Source organism: Diaporthe citri, assembly GCF_014595645.1.
Source record: "Diaporthe citri strain NFHF-8-4 chromosome Unknown scaffold_6, whole genome shotgun sequence".
Classification (NCBI taxonomy): Eukaryota; Fungi; Ascomycota; class Sordariomycetes; order Diaporthales; family Diaporthaceae; genus Diaporthe; species Diaporthe citri.
Window position 1 is genome coordinate 3107648 of NW_025064851.1, and position 16778 is coordinate 3124425.

Sequence of the window (16778 nt, forward strand, 5' to 3'; positions counted from 1 at the left end):
TATCTTAATAATTCTTATTATTAAGAATGCTATATAATTTTATATTAAAAGTTTTAATGTTTTTAATATAAATATATAGTTTTTTAATTATATTATTAAAAGATATTTACTTATCTTAATATTAAAAGTTATTAATAATTTAAATAATAATTATTATAATAATATTATTTAAGAAAAATATTTTAACTTAAGTTATAATTATAACCTTTAGCTTATTAATTTTAATAAGTCCTTAAAAGTTTATCTTAATAAGCATTTTATTTTTTTTAATGCTTAATATAATAATAAAGTTAAAGGTAGTTTTTATAATTTTTATTAAGATTTTATTAACTTAATTTTAATTATCTTTATTATTAATAATAATTAAATTGCTATTAATATTAAGTAAATAAAAGTTATTATTATTAACATCCTTATTAATATTTATTAAATAAATAAGTAAATAAAAGTTATTATTATTAATATCCTTATTAATATTTATTAAATAAGCATTATTAATAATAACTTTATTATAAAAATTAATAAAATTAATAAGCTTATCTTTATCCTTATTATTTAAAGCAATTTTAACTCTTCTTATAGCCTTAATAATAATTATGATTTTTATTTTATTATTTATTAAGATTATAATTATAATATTTATTTTATTAGTTAAGGTTATAATTATAATATTTATTTTATTAATTAAGATTATAATTATAATATTTATAAGGGAATTTTAATTTTATTTAAGAATTGCAATAAAGCTACCTTTAATATTAATTATATTAATAATAATTATAGCAATAATTATATTAAGTATATCTTTAACATAGGTAATAAATATAATATTTATAAGATAATTTTACTTACTATTATTATCCTTATAAAGCATATTAATAAAAATATTAAATAATTTTTGCAAATCATTATTAATATTTTTTATTATAATAAAAAGAAAAAGATTTTATAAAAATTTAATAATTAAAATAAATATTTATAATATAAAACTTTATAATTATTATATAATAATTATTAATTTATTTTTTAATTATAAAAAAAATTAATAAGTTATAAATAAATTTAATAAAAGTTAGTTTTAATATTATTACTAATAAATAATAGCAAAAGGTAATAATAATAATAAAGTTAACTTTAAAATAATAATTATTAATAATATTAATAATTATAAAGTTATCTTTATATATAATAAGGTATTAAAAAAGTCTTAATTAAAATATAAAAGGTTAAAGTTTATATTAAGGGTTTAAATTTAAAAGGTATAAGGTTTTGCAGCTAATAATAACAAGGTTAAAAGGAAAAGGTATTAGCAATAAATTGCTTTTTCCTTAATAAAAAAGGGCTACTTTAAGTTTTTTAATTAACCCATTTACTTATATATAAAGCTTATTATTATTAATAAGCTTTTATAATATAATATTTAAAGTTAATTTTATTATTGCATTAATAAAATTATCTTTCCTATTTATCTACCTTACTTTAATAATTTCTTTTATTTTATATAACTTTTATAATAATATAATATTAATTATAAGGCGTTTTTCCTTTATTATTTCTAACTTTATAAAGTATTTATATAAGCTATATAAGTTTATATAAATAATTAAAAATATATTTAGTAATAATAATTATTTTATAGCTATTTTAATTATTATAGCTAAGGAAATTTTAATATTTACTTTATTTATTATATTATAAATTTTACTTATTAACATGCTTTAAGTAATATATTTATACTTTATTAATAATTAATAAAAGATATTATCCATTATTATAAATCCCTTAATTTCCTTATAAGTCTTATTTATAAGAATAATAATATATTTAAGTTAAGATATTAAGTTTTAATTATTTATAAATAATTTATTTATAAATATAAAAAGTTTTATTATTTTAAAATTTAAAAGCATATATTTAATTCCTTATATAGCATTATTTATTTACTATAATAATTATATATTTAAGCTCTTATAATTTCTTACCTTTAGGTTTTGCATTTATATAGCTATTAAAAAATTATATAAAGCTTTTAATTAATAAATTAAAGCTATATATACTTTGCAAGCTCTTTATTTAAGGTATTTTTAAAAAGCATCTTTAATTATTATATTAATAAAAGTAAGTTTATTAGCTTATCCTTTTTATTAAATAATAATTAAATTAATAATATTTATAATTATGCAAGCCTTATTATAATTTATTAAGTTTTTAAGCATTAACTCTTATTTTAATTTCCTATATAATTTTATAGCTTTTATTTTAATTTTCTTTTTATTTTAAAATTTTAGCATAAATAAAATTAATATATTATTTATTTATATACTTATTATCTTAAAAGGTTATATAAGCTTTATAATTATTAAGCAAGAATTATATATAAAGTAATTCATTTTAAGCTTTTATTAATAATATCTTTAATATATATTAAATTAATAAATATTAAATTTTACTATATTATATAAGGGTTAAATAATATAAATAATTATGTTTAAAAGGTATTTATTTTTTAATTTTTTTAATAACTTTATAAGAATTATCTTATATAATTTTAACTTTACTTAAAGATAGGCTTAAGTAATATCTTAAAGTATAAAAACTATGCCTTTTTCTTAAATTAATAAAAGGGTAAGTATAAAGATTATTTATTAACTTATTCTTTAAATAATTAAGCTTTATATTAAAATTAATTTCTTTTTATTATTATTATAACTTTAAATAATAAATTAAGATTTTTTATATAATTTTATAATTTTACCTTTTACCTTTTATATTATATAAAACTTAAAGAAATAATATTTATTATATTACTTTATTAATTATTTCTTAATTTAAAAAATACCTTTAGCAATAAAGTTATTAATTTTTATTTTATTAAACTCTTTAAATAATAAGCTTAATATTATAATAACTTTATTTTATCTTAATTTAATTATTAAATTATAATTTTTATTTTCTTTTTTTAAAATATATAATATAATAATATAATCTTTTATTTTTAATAATAATAATTATATAATAAGTTGCATTTAAGGTTTTATAGCTAAGTCTTTTACTTATAAAAATTGCATTTTCTTATTATTATCTTAATAATATAATTAAATAATTATTAACTTAAATATCGCGGCTTTATTTAATATATTTAAGGTTATATTATAGCTATTTACGGCAATAACTTTATATAAACCCTTTTATTCTTTTTTTTCTTTTTATATATAAACTTTGCATTATAGTAAATATTCCATATTAAAGATAAATTTAACCTTAATATTTAATGCATTTTATACTTACTATTTAGCTATAATTTTTTATAGCATTTTTATAGCCTTTAAAATAGCTTTTACTTACTTTTATATTAATAATAATAATAATAACTTATATAATACTTATAAGTAGGCATTAAAAATTAAAAGTATAAGAATTAACTTATTTAATTTAATAATATTATTAATAGCTTTTATAATTATTTATAAAATAATATTATTATTTATATTATTATATAATTTAATATATAAGATTTTATATACTTATTTTAAAGCTTAATAATATTTTTTAACTTTCTTAATAAATTAATATGCCTTTATAAAAACTTATTTATATTTAATTCCCATTATTTATGCCTTTAAATAAAATTTTAAAAATGCAAAGTTTATTTTTATATTATATTTAATAATATTTAATAATTCTTAATATATATTAATTTAAAGCATTTATAATATTTATTATATAATCTTTATAAATATAAATTTTAAGAATTTCGCTCCTTAAAAAGCAATAACCTAATTTATAATATAAAGAACTAAGCGTTTACTTAAATATATTACATTAATTAAGATTTTATAATTAAATTTATAATTATTATATAATATAAACTTAAAACGCTTAAATATAGGTTTATTTATTTAATAATAATAATATATCTTTTTAATCTTTATTATTACTTATTTATTAATATTTAAATTATTAGCTTTTTTAAGCATTTAGCATAATTAATTTATTAATAAGTATTTAAAGCAATAATAAAGTTTCCTTATTTTTATTTTTAAAAGAAAATATATAATATTAATAATTTAATTTAAAAAAAACTATAAGTAACTTTATTTTTTAAGTATTAATATAATAATTGCATTATTAAAGGAAATCATTTTATTTATAATATTATTATAATATATTTAAAGCTTATTTATATTTATTAAGCAAAGCAAGAATAAAGTTTATGCTTAAATAATATAAAAATTAATATAACTAATTAAGATAAAAACCTTTATTATGCTAAGTAAATTAATAATTATTTTATTATTAAATTTAACTTTAGCTTTTCTTATAATAATTATATTAATTTAATACTTTAAATCTTTTTATTATAATATAAGGAATTGCTTATATTTAGCTATAAATATTAATAATGCTTTTATATTTAGCAGAATTTCTTAAAAATAAGTTTAATTATATTTATTCTTTAAAATAAATTAACTAATTATAATAATTATTTTTATTTAAAAAACATTATCTTTAATAATTTAATATATAAATGCTTTATTAACTAAGAAATTAATATTTATATAATAAAATTCCTTATTAAGTCCTACTTTTATAATATAAGCATTATTATTATAATTATTATCTTAATTTTATTTATCTTTATATTTATAAAATTTATCTTTATTATTTATTTTATATTCCTTAAACTTACTTAAAAAAATATTAAAGTTATTATTATAACCTTTATATTTATATTATATTAAATAGCTTTTTTTATTAAATATTGCTTATTAACTAAATATTTAATTAATTAATATTTTTTTTCTTATAAATATAATATCTTTTCTTTTAAGGTTATTTTCCTTTTCCTTTTTTATAAACATTATTACTTTAAGCTTTATAATTAATATTATAAAATTTTAGCTACTTAAAGCTTAAATAGCTTAAATTTAATTAATTAAATCTTTAATTTCCTTAAAACACTTAAAACTATAATTAATATAATATTAATTTAAAATTTTATTTATAATATAAATTATAATTATATAATTAAGTTGCATTTTTATTATAAATCTTAGGTTTAAAAATAACTCTTTATATAATTAAATTAGCTTAAAAAGAGCTATTTTTAGCTTAAAAACTTTTTTATAAGCTTTAATTATTATTATTCTTAAGTTATCTTCCTTAATATAATCTTAACTTAATACTTATTAATAAAATTACAACTTATTAAGCATTAAATATAAAACCTTATATAAATCTTTATTTAAATTTTATGCTTTTATCTTTATAAACATTATTATTATTTAATTTATATAATAATATTAATAATTAAAATTTATATTAAAATATATCTTAATTTTAAAATATATTATTATAAATATATTAATTTAATTTATAAAATAAAGATAATAGGCCTTAGCTTAATCTTTAAGTATTTAAAGAAAAACTATATAAAATTAATTTAGCTAAATTTTAAGATAATAATAAATATTAAAAAATATTTTTATCTTATTATTTAATAAGTTATATAAGTTTTTAATATACTTATAAAAATTATTAAAGATTTTTATAAATTATATTAACTTTATTAAATTTAAATATTTATTAAAAATATATTATAAAGAAAAAGTTTTATATAAGTTATACTTCTTATTTAATAAAGGTATTTTTAAAGTAGCTTAAAATTATATTAAGTATAATATATATCTTTAATATAAGCTTTATCTTTATTTCTTTATTAATAATAATAAACTTTATTAATTATATTAATTTTTAATAAATTATATTATTAAATTTAAGTTTTATAATTATATGCTTAAAGCTAGCAATAATAATAAAAGTTATCTTAGGAATTATTCTCTTAATAATTATTATTATTTAAAGCTTGCTTATAATTCTTATAAGGGCTATACTTATAATTACATCTTTCCTTAGCTTAAGCTATAATAATTAATTATAATATTATAAATTAATTATTATATTTTATATAAATGCCTTGCATTTAAAGAAAGATTTTTAAGTATTATTAATAAGGATTTAGCAATAATTTAAATATTATTTATATTTATATTATATAATCCTTATAATAAGTAATAAAAAAATTATTATTATAAAGGTTTTATTATATATAATTTGCTAAAATACTTATTAAATAGGTAATTAAATATTTTATTAATGCTTTTTATATAAGGGTTATAAATTATAATTTTAAGTTAATATATTTATAATAAGCTAAGTTAATTAAAGTTTAAGTAAGTATTTTATTAATTATATATTCTTTAATAAAAGTTAATGGCTTTTTAGCATTATTAATTATGCTTATAAGTTTTTATAATAAATATTATAAAGAGTAAAATTAATAAAATAAAGAAATATTAATAAAATAAGTAATATTTAAGAGTAAGTTAATAATAATAATTTAATAATAAGTAAGTTATAATTGTTAAGAAAAAGAAATTATTAATTTTTTAAGCTTTAAAAGCTAAAGCTTTCTTTTATTATTAAGTTTTTTTATATTAATTAAAAATATAATATATAACTTATGCTTGCTTATAATATAACGTTATATTAGCTTTATAATTATAATAATTATAAGCTTTATTTATTAATTAAATAAAGTTTTTATTAAGTTTTGTTAAGTTTTAAAAAAAGGTTAAAAATAGGTTTATAATAAATTTATTTTTAATAAAGTTTTATATATAATAAATATATATTTCTTAAATAGCAATAAATATATATATAAATATCATAGAGAATGCTATTTAATTTATTTAATCTTTATAATATTTGCTTAGGGAATTTAATAATATAGGGAGGCTTAAATAAGTAATTATTATTATATAGTGCTTATTAATAAGGAGGATATAATTTTTAAGTTAGGAAAATCCTTATAAGATTGCCTTTTTTACCTTATTAATTTATAATGCCTATAACTATTAATTAGTGTTAATAGGTTTCTTATATGTATAATAATTATATGGGAAGCAATTGTGTATTGGTGTTGTTTTGTTTAAGTTCTGAGAGGCTACGTGCCCCGGAGGGGATAACTAAAGTAGCCTTTTAAGTGCGAGGGTCGTACTTGCCAACACCCGCAACCCCAAACGCCGAGGGGAGCGAGGGTGGGAAATTGACGATCACCCGCCGGCCATAGCTCTCTTTCAGCTTTGGACGGCTATTCCCTGCGGCTGTTGAGCGGCGCCCTTTTCGGCAAGAGTTTGTTGTGACGGGAGGTAGCACTCGCGAAAGCCAGGCGCGCGTGTAATTATGGGTCTTTCCACCACCCAACACTGGATGCGGCTGTGCCTCGAAGGGCTGGCTGCTCCTGTATGGTACCATTATAGCCAGGGGATTATGTCTTCAATGCATGACTGCGGTGTATTAACACCTTTCTATAAACTTTGTGTATGGTGGGAGGCTTTTCACTCTGGTGGCTTGTTGAGACACCCAATGGACGATCTAGACTTTGGAAGGAAGATACACCCAGGTCTCTTCAACAAGATATCTCGTAATTTGAGAGTGGATGAAAATGCATGTGTTCTGCTCCTTCATTGAGTTTAGTCTGACTAGATGACCCGTCGACACGTAATTCTGCGCACAGAACAGCTATTGCCTTGGTTCGCAGTGTATAGCCACGCACCTGGTCGCAATCAACTCGCTGCATTATTTAGTACGACGGAATGGGCCATCGCTATGAGTAGGTGTTGTAATTAAGTGCGTGAGATATGGAGACTTTTACGCAAATGCAGTCCTCTTTGTGTATTCAAGGATGCAATCAATTCCAGGCCCGAAGGGGTGAATTGAGTTCATGCATTCTAGAAGCAGATAAATTGGGCGCAGTCCATGAGAAAGCTGTGGTCGAATGAAACTTCTGTAGACAGGTTTCCAGCGGTAATAAGCAGATAGAAGTAGCAGTATGGTCAATCAGACTGGACGGTCAATACTGTTCTTTCGACTTCTCAACGTTGTACAGCATCGTGAGGCCATGTGAGTATACAAGTAGAAAGGCAGAGGATTGCGTCAACCTCACCCGTTTGAATGCCACAGACTCACGGTACGGCCACATGCTCTGGTGGCTGAAGCCGATGAAACCAAACGCACAAATTACGATCATCAGCAAGGAGGCCAACTCCTAGGCTCCGCTCTAGCGAATTGTTTTGCTTTTGTGTAGCAGTATCCGTATCGATGACAACAAGCACCCTAGGGTTCATAAGAGGCAAGGGTAGCGTTTTCGAATCTCTACAACCCTGACTCTTATAGCATGGTAATGTGTTGCTTAAAGAGTACTTGGCTAGGTTTTCTATTTCACAAAAGTAATACTCTTACGCATGGATAGTCCTTCAGCCTTCTTTTCTTCTTGCCTCTGCACGCACGCATCGGTCTTGCTCTGATTGCTTACAGGCGTTGCTACTGCCAACCATTAATGATGTAAATGTGCGCCATGATTAACGCGACCGCAGCCACGGTAGTACAGTGGCGGGCCGCAGAGGAGGGACCAAGATGATGATGATGATCCGAGAATGATGGCCCGAGGCGGCGGTCATGTCTTACGTTATCATGCCTGGGAATGGAACATGTCGCACGATGGGCGACTCTGTTTCAATGACAAGACACGGCGGCAGGCAGAATGATGAAATGACAAGAGGTGCGTCCTGGGGGCTTGTGTGGCTCCCTAGGCAGGTAGTACGAGCTGCTGGGGTTGTGCGCCGTCATTGGTGTTTGGGGGGAGGGACGACCAAGGTGGCGGGGATTGGGCGATTACGCAGGCTGGCAGGGTGAATGCGAGGCCGAGGCCTGGGAACGGCTGACTATGTGCTGAGAATGTACGAACGATGCACGGTCTAATACCTAGTCTAATGTGAGTGCAACAGGCTACGGCTTTTCGCTGATTGGCTGGCTGGTGTGTGTCTGTGTGGTGGGAAGTCCCCCACCTGGGGCGATATATCCTGAGCGGCTATTGGCATGACCGTCGCTGTGGAAAGGCGGCATTTTGATTTAGCATGACATTTGGTCTCGGGGGCTGGCAAAACACAAGAGGGAGAGAGATAGGAGCAAGTGAAGCAGCCCGGGCAGTGGGACTTTGATTGGAACCTCGGAACCTTGGGGAGCTTGGAATTGACGTGGCCACACCATGGCGCAGGTGAGGGGAGGGCTAGGCGTGTCGAGAATATGATGCAGTCGTGGCCTGGTCTCGCTCTTGATCGGGGCGCCGGGAACCCAATCGTGAAGCCCGAGCAGAGAGACACACAAGAGACACAAGAACAGAGATGAGGGAGGGCAGAGAGGGACAGGGAGAGAGGAGCCCGAGAGACGAGGAGAGCGGGGGGAAGCCAGAGGCGAGACGGCAGGACGGGTGGCAGGGCCAGGAAGTGAGGAGAAGAAGGCGAAGCCTGATGTGAGGACCACAAACGCAGATTGCTGCACCCAAGAGCCAGGCCTGCCATGATTGGCTCGAGGGGATGGTGGCCTCGTCTTATTGGATTGTACCACTGCGGAGGCGGTAGGTCGAGTGACTTGTGGCATTGGGCCGTTGTGCGCGCAATTCAAAGTAGAGATACAAGGCTGTCGTGCAACCCGCAGCCACCGCAGCACAAGCTCCAAGCTCCCCCTCCACTAGACCGCCGTGGTCAGCGTGCCGCCCGCCTGTGGCCGTTGCTGAATGGTGGAGAGGCTGGGCAGGTGGGTCACTGTTCCCACCGGGCTGCGCTGCCGACTCCTCACTTCCTCCAGTCCTCACCTCTCAGCATCTCCTGCCCCCATCTGGGCCCATGCAGCAGCTATCCTACCAGCTACCCCAGGCAGGCCTAAGCAGAGCAGCGCGGTGCCTTACTCCGCTTTCCCTTCTGAAAGGGCTGCCCGCCTCGCCCTGCTCGCCCACCGCCCACGAGGCTTCAGCCCTCCCTCCCTCTCTCTTTTTCTACCGCTGCCGCCCCCTTCAGTCCGCCCCAGCCTTACCCAACCCTCGACCACAATTTGCCTGTCCACCACAATCAACACACAACCACAACCACAAACCTCGCCCACTTTCTTCCCCGCCTCCTCCTTTCCTCCTTTCCGCCGCCAACACCACTTTGTTCCATGGTGTTCGAATAATTTGCAGCCCGGGTCGAAGCCGTGCAATTCGCCTCAACCTGCCGCCCGCTTACCAGCACCAGCCCAGCCCGGCGCAGCTCGAGATGGATCCTCCCAACAAGCGCCGTAGGCTTGCGCCCAAGGTCCCAGAGCCTGCCCCTATTCCCACTGCTTCGGCAACTGCTGCCGCCGCCACGGTTCCTACCCCTGCGACCACGCCCCAGCAGGCTCAGTATAGTCCTGAGCAGGTGAGCACTGGAATCAATTTATTTCACTCGACACCTGGTACGCGTCCGTTCCCAGACTGACCGCGACATCTTCACACGCAGACCCGCCCACAATATCCCGTGCAGGAACATGCCCACGCCCAGGCTCACGCGGCTGAACGCCATGACTTCGAGTCCTTTGCCCGCCACCTGCAGGATGCTGCCATGCACATATACCGCAAGATGGAGAAGGCGCCCTCCTACACTAGCGCCTCCGTCCTGCTCCTGCGCTGGGAGGAGGACACGTCCGTAGAGCACGAGCTGGTCGCCCTGGAGAAGGTCTTCCGTGAGAAGTACAACTACCACACCGACAAGTGGGCAATACCTACCGTGCCGAACCCCAGCATCAAGCTCGGTGTCCAGATGGCCGCCTTTATGGACAACGCCAGGAGCGACCACCTGCTGATCATCTACTATGCTGGTCACGGCTACGTCGGCGCTGACAAGCAGCTGCACTGGGCAAGGTGAGTAAATTTGTGCCGAATTGTGCCATGCCGCCGTGTTCAGGGCAAACCTCCCGTCCAGCAGACTGACCACATCACGTAGCAACACCCGAGAGGATGCCTGCAAGCTCAAGTGGAGCGGCGTGCGGTGTCTCTTCGAGGATGCCTCATCTGACATCCTGCTCCTGCTGGACACATGTGCCATCCACGACGCCCCAGTGGCTGGTAGCCACGGAGTGAAGCAGGCCATCGCAGCATACAGTCCCGGTCAGAGGGACGCCGAGTATCACACACGCTCCTTCACAACTCACCTGGTTGAGTCTCTTCATAAGCTCAGCTCCGGACGGCCCTTCCCTGTACAGCGCCTATACGAGGAGATTATGCGCCGTAGGCATGATGACTTGACCGCGAAATTAAGCAATGGCGGGGCAGGAAAGCCACCTCCTGAGAGGACGCCGACCTTCTTCACCCTCACCCCGGGCAAGACCCAGAACCTCACCCTGGCACCTCTTCGTCCAGCGCGTACTCCCGCTCATGACACAGAGACTAAAGATGCCCCTGGATCCGGCGCATTGCCTGACCTTACTTTTGACGACGCCAGAGTGCTTGTCTGCACTACCTTTGTTGGTGACGCCAACCCAGATATGATGTTCTACAATCAGTGGCTACAGAAACAGCCACCCATTGCGTCCAAGATAACCATGGAGGGCATGTTCCTCGGGCCCCCAACCATGCTCCTGATCTCAATGCCCCAGTCTATCTGGAATATTTTTCAACATGACAAGGTTTGTTGCTTCTTGGGCTACATCAATTCTCACAACATGATGGACTTGTACAATGGTCTTGTCAAGTCGACACCTGTGCCACCTGTCAACCACAAGGCAGTGGAAGATGGCCGCATCCTCCTCGAAGCCAGAGAGGCGGCCACAAGCAGCCCGGCCAGCAAGAGGCGGCACGAGGCGATAGCCCAGCAGGCGTCCAGCTACTCAGAGCTGCCAATGCGGCAAGAGGCGCCGACTAGGAACCCTCTTCCGAGCTCAGCCCCGTCAGCGAGCCTGATAGCGACCACAGCCTCGGCTAGGGACGACGGCGAGGACTCAGCCGAGATGAAGGAGGCAGCTGAGCAGCTCAAAGCACTGAGTCACGTCAGGCACATGAGCGATGGGGCGGCAAGTGCCGTCTCTGACCCTCGTCAACGGGATTCGCCGTCGTCGAATGGTGCCAATGAATCTGGGATGGAAGACGTTCATTATTCTGCAGACCTCAACGGCTCTGCCTCGAAACCGAAGCCGACAACACCGGCGCGGAAGCCTCTTGCAAAGGCGCAGCCGAAGCAGGACACCCGGTGCAGCCACTGCAGCCACGCCCCTTTCAAGGATTCCTCATCGCTGCGCAAACACATCGCCGCTGCTCACACCCGGCCATTCCCCTGTGCGTTCTCTTTTGCCGGATGTACCAGTACATTCGGCTCCAAGAACGAGTGGAAGAGACACATTGCCTCCCAACACCTGTGTCTTCAATACTACCGCTGTTCGGAGTGCCCATCCAGTGCCGCCGAGGGTAAAGGCAATGAGTTTAACCGAAAGGACCTCTTTACGCAACATCTGAGGAGGATGCACGCCCCATTCGCCATCAAGAAAGCATTGACAAAAGTCGACAGCAAACTGAATTCTGAGTGGGACAATCACGTCAAGGAGTTGCAGCAATCTTGCCTGGTCACGCGCCGGGAGCCGCCTCAACAGGTTTCTTGTCCCAAGCATGATTGCCAGAAGGAGTTTGAGGGCCATATCGCATGGGACGAGTGGACCGAGCACGTAGGTCGCCACATGGAGAAGGGAGATGGCATCAGACTCGGCGTCGACCCCATGCTGGCCAAGTGGGCTCTGGACGAAGCCATCATCGAGCGGGATGAAAGTGGAGGATACAGATTCTCCACACAGAATGCCGCCAATGGAGGAGATATGGACCGACGTGATTCCATCATCAATAGCTCCTTCATCTCGGACGGAGGCAAGCTGGAGGAGAAGGTGGACAAGCTGGATGACATTGCGAACGGCGATAAATCCGAAGACAATATCGAAGATAACATCGAAGACAACATTGAAGACGACGAACATGATCCAAACTCGATCGTAGTGGCCACATCGACCGCGATGCACGACCGGATGGACACGGACGACTAGGAGAACGGCCGAGTTGCGGTCGCGCAGGCAGCACCTCAGAATACATCTTCGGCTATGGATACCTCTAGGGGTGTTCATGTCTTCGGATCCTTACTTCCCAGCCCTACACTCGGGGAACACATCGATCCAAACACTGTGGATCCCCCTCCTCCAGACCTGGGACTTGGTGGGAGATCTCCCTCACGGTTGCAGGGGCCAGAACAGGCGTTTTGCCCGATGGGGGGTATAGCACTACGTCCCCCGACCGGAGGCTTTCATGTTCCTTCATCGGACCAAGGAGGTACTGTCCCTCCATCTACGAGCAAGTCTGGTTCCTACCCACAGGCTCGAAACATCACACCGCAGGAAAAGGCTGCCAGAGATCCTTCCCCCCACATTTGAATGGCATCACAAGTGCCAGTTCAACTCTTGCAAGTCACAACACGGAACGCCCTGAGAAAAAGATGTGGTCAGGGCGAAGTAAGGCATCAAATAGCATGCGTGCCTCACCGGGCAACACGACATTAATCGGCGGCGACGAACTGGACTCGGCAACCGTGTCCAATAAATGCCAGCAGTCCGACAGACTGCAGATAAACCTGCCGAGGTTTCGGGCGCACACCCCATGGCTAAATAACAGGCGTGTGGCTTTGAGGTGCGCAAGCACGGCGTGCCACCAATGGGCCGTACCGTTTCCACCTCTGACGAGGCTTCGAGTGAAACTCACCAGGAGGAAGCGAGCGGCTGCTGAGGCTGAAAGGCAAGGTCTCGGCCCCCAGAGTATATAAAAGTCTTGGAGGATTCATCCTGAGACCCTTGAAATGGGGGTTTCATCTTAATGCATTGCTGCGGTATCATTTACCCAAGTTGACTGACATGTGGAAAAAACGGAACCACTTTAACAGTCCTTTACGATGGATCGCATGCTTGTTTTATGTTCTTGCGCATGGCGTACTTTGACGTGACGAAAAGGCATTGCTGATTTGTTTCTTCTGTTTTTTGGAGTTGGGATCATACACGTCGACCCACACGTTGTCGTCAGAACTTCGTTGGTGTTGGTTGCTGGCATAGCGGCTCGTTTCTATTGTGCGGTGCGGAGCCTTCGCTTGTACATATTCTCTCTTGCCGAGACTCGCGAATGAATCGAACATCACGGACGGCAGCTGAGCTGGAGCTCTCCCAGCTTCATGCTCCCAATTCTGGTCAATTGTTTTCACACTCACCAGGCCACAAACAGCAGCACCAGGGCTCCACGGGAATCCGGCTGAGATGTTACCCGCGTGTTTATGGACAAGCGGTGACCGAGGGCGACGCGAGCCTCGGCGTAATGGTGACGAACGGACCAGCTGCCATCCCATTCTTCGGCAGGGGCAGCGTGGTCCGCCCGGATCGTCAGGATCATCACTTGATTGATGGCCTGGGGGGACCCCGCCGCATTGTAACCCTGCCCTGTCATGGCCCCGCGGGACCGAACTGAGGGCACTTGTTAGACTACACATTTCTTGTTTCCCACCGGCCCATTGCCACGGTCGGTTTCCCCCGGATTCCGTGCGTGCGACTGCCGGTTACTGCGATGGAACCCCAAATATCGAATTCCCTCGCCAGGAACGCGGTCACGAGGGGTGGCCTCGGGTCGCAGCGAACTTCTGGATTCGGACGTTTATACTCCGCCCCTCGGGGGTGTCGGAGCCAATGAGCCTGATTGTCGTATTGACATGCACCGCGGTGGGGGGTGGCCACACTCTCAATGCGCTGGGTGGGACCTGCTCGAGCCTCGCGAGAGAGGGAAATACATAAAGAGAGAAACGCCGGAAAATTGTCTCCCGGGGTGAGCCAAGCAGAGCGTCTGCCCGTCTGTCTGTCTTGGGGCCCTGAGACTCACAAAGAAGCAGCGCGTGCTTGGATCTACTGTACAAACACCACACAGCGTGCTCCGGCCACCACCGCTCACGATGGTGAACCTACTTCGCTCCCTCTCGCTGCTGCTCTCAGCGGGAGCGGCCTACGCGTCGCTCCAGATCGTGCCCGGGGCGACGGTGACCGGTGTAAGCCCGTTCCTCCACACTGCAGCCCTATGAAATTGCAGAATCGAAAGTTACTGACACACTGTCGCGTAGGCCAACACCGGCGCCCATGTCCAGGCGCATGGTGCAGGAGTCATCGAGGTCGATGGGACGTACTACCTGATCGGCGAGGACAAGACCACGGGCTCGGCGTTCCAGAACATCAACTGTTATTCATCCAAGGACCTCGTCTCGTGGACGTATGTGGGCGCGCTGCTGTCGCGCACCGCGTCGGGCGACCTGGGCCCCAGCCGGGTCGTCGAGAGGCCCAAGGTCATCTACAACTCTTCGACACGAAAGTATGTTATGTACTTGCACATCGACGATTCTTCGTACGGCGAGGCCAAGGTCGGCGTGGCGACGGGGGACTCGGTCTGCGGCAAGTATACCTACATTAGCAGCTGGCGGCCGCTGGGGTTCCAGTCGCGCGATATTGGGCTGTACCAGGATGATGATGGGAAGGCGTACCTGCTGACGGAAGACGTGAGTCTTTTCCTGCTTCTTCTTATTGTTGTTCTGACTGCTCTGTCGTGATGTTATATTGACCAGCACCCTCTCGCAGCGTGCCAATGGCCTCCGGATCGACGCACTCACATCGGACTACCTCAACGTCTCGTCCGCCGTCTACACCTTTGGCAGCTACGAAGCACCAGCGATCGTCAAGAAAAATGGCTACTACTTCCTGTTTGCGTCGAAGCTGACGGGATGGAACGCGAATGACAATGTTTACACATACTCGACGAGCCTCTCATCCGGGTGGTCTGCTTGGGCGACTTTCGCAACCGCGGGCAGCAACACATACACGTCGCAGACCAACTACGTCCTGCCCGTGTCTAACAGCCTGACGATGTACATGGGCGACCGCTGGGTGTCGACCAACCTGATGGCGTCGACATACGTGTGGCTGCCACTCACGTTCTCGGGCACAAAGGTCACGATGGCCAACCAAGTCAACTGGATCCCCAACGTGGCGAGCGGCGGGGCCTGGACGGTCGGGCCGAGCGAGAGCCAGGCCGAGGGCGAGGCAGCCACCCTCACCAACGGCGCGAAGACGGTGACCTGCAGCGGGTGCAGCGGGGGCTCGGCGGCCGGGTATATTGGGGGCAGCACGGGAGGCACGGTCACGTTCAACGGGGTGGTGAGCAGCGCGGCGACGACGAGCTCGATCCGGATCAAGTACCAGAACGGCGACAGCTCGCAGCGGTACGCGGACGTGTCGTGCAACGGGGTCAAGCAGAAGGTGGCGTTCCTGCCGACGGCCTCGGGCAACGGGACGCCCGGGTCGAGCGTGGTCAACTGTGCGCTGCGGTCGGGGAGTGACAATGTGGTTGTTGTCTCGCAGACCGACGGGACTTATGGGCCTGACGTGGACAGGATCATGGTGCCTGCGAGCTAGGGGACCTTGTATGTGTTCAGTGGAGCTATCAGTATTTTCTGCAATGTTATCAGTCTCTGATCCAGTACCCATATGCAGTCTCGGCTGAGATGCTCTTGACTGATCTATCCGCGTCGTGTGTCGAGGGGCGTGGAATGGACCCGATTCCATCAAAGCCAAGGGACACGATTTCCGACGGCACGCCCGGGTTTGAGTTTGTGCTGTCAGGCGGGGGTTGATGGACAGCATGACTCTACAGTACAAATCATAAAATGAGAGCCAGAGTGAAATTGAAAGTGAAAATGAGTATGAGAGGAGGTCGAGAGCGTGGGCTTAGGACAAAAATACAACAAAGCTTTAGTTGCTCAGTTCCTGCGTGCGGAATCCTCCTGACGGCCTGCCCACACAGCGCGCGCTGT

At 37.9% G+C, this 16778-nt stretch overlaps 2 protein-coding genes across 2 annotated transcripts; both read left to right on the plus strand.

Moving 5' to 3' along the window:
- Window positions 1–10154: 10154 nt before the first annotated feature.
- Window positions 10155–12942, plus strand: INS49_012847 (uncharacterized protein; the record flags this gene model as incomplete). The annotated part of the gene is made up of 3 exons (XM_043173549.1): window positions 10155–10298; window positions 10380–10780; window positions 10863–12942. The coding sequence occupies 3 exons, from the start codon at window positions 10155–10157 to the stop codon at window positions 12940–12942; spliced, it is 2625 nt and encodes an 874-aa protein (XP_043022846.1).
- Window positions 12943–14873: 1931 nt separating this feature from the next.
- INS49_012848 (uncharacterized protein) lies at window positions 14874–16380 on the plus strand (the record flags this gene model as incomplete). Its single annotated transcript, XM_043173550.1, has 3 exons — window positions 14874–14966; window positions 15039–15467; window positions 15547–16380. The coding sequence occupies 3 exons, from the start codon at window positions 14874–14876 to the stop codon at window positions 16378–16380; spliced, it is 1356 nt and encodes a 451-aa protein (XP_043022847.1).
- Window positions 16381–16778: the final 398 nt, after the last annotated feature.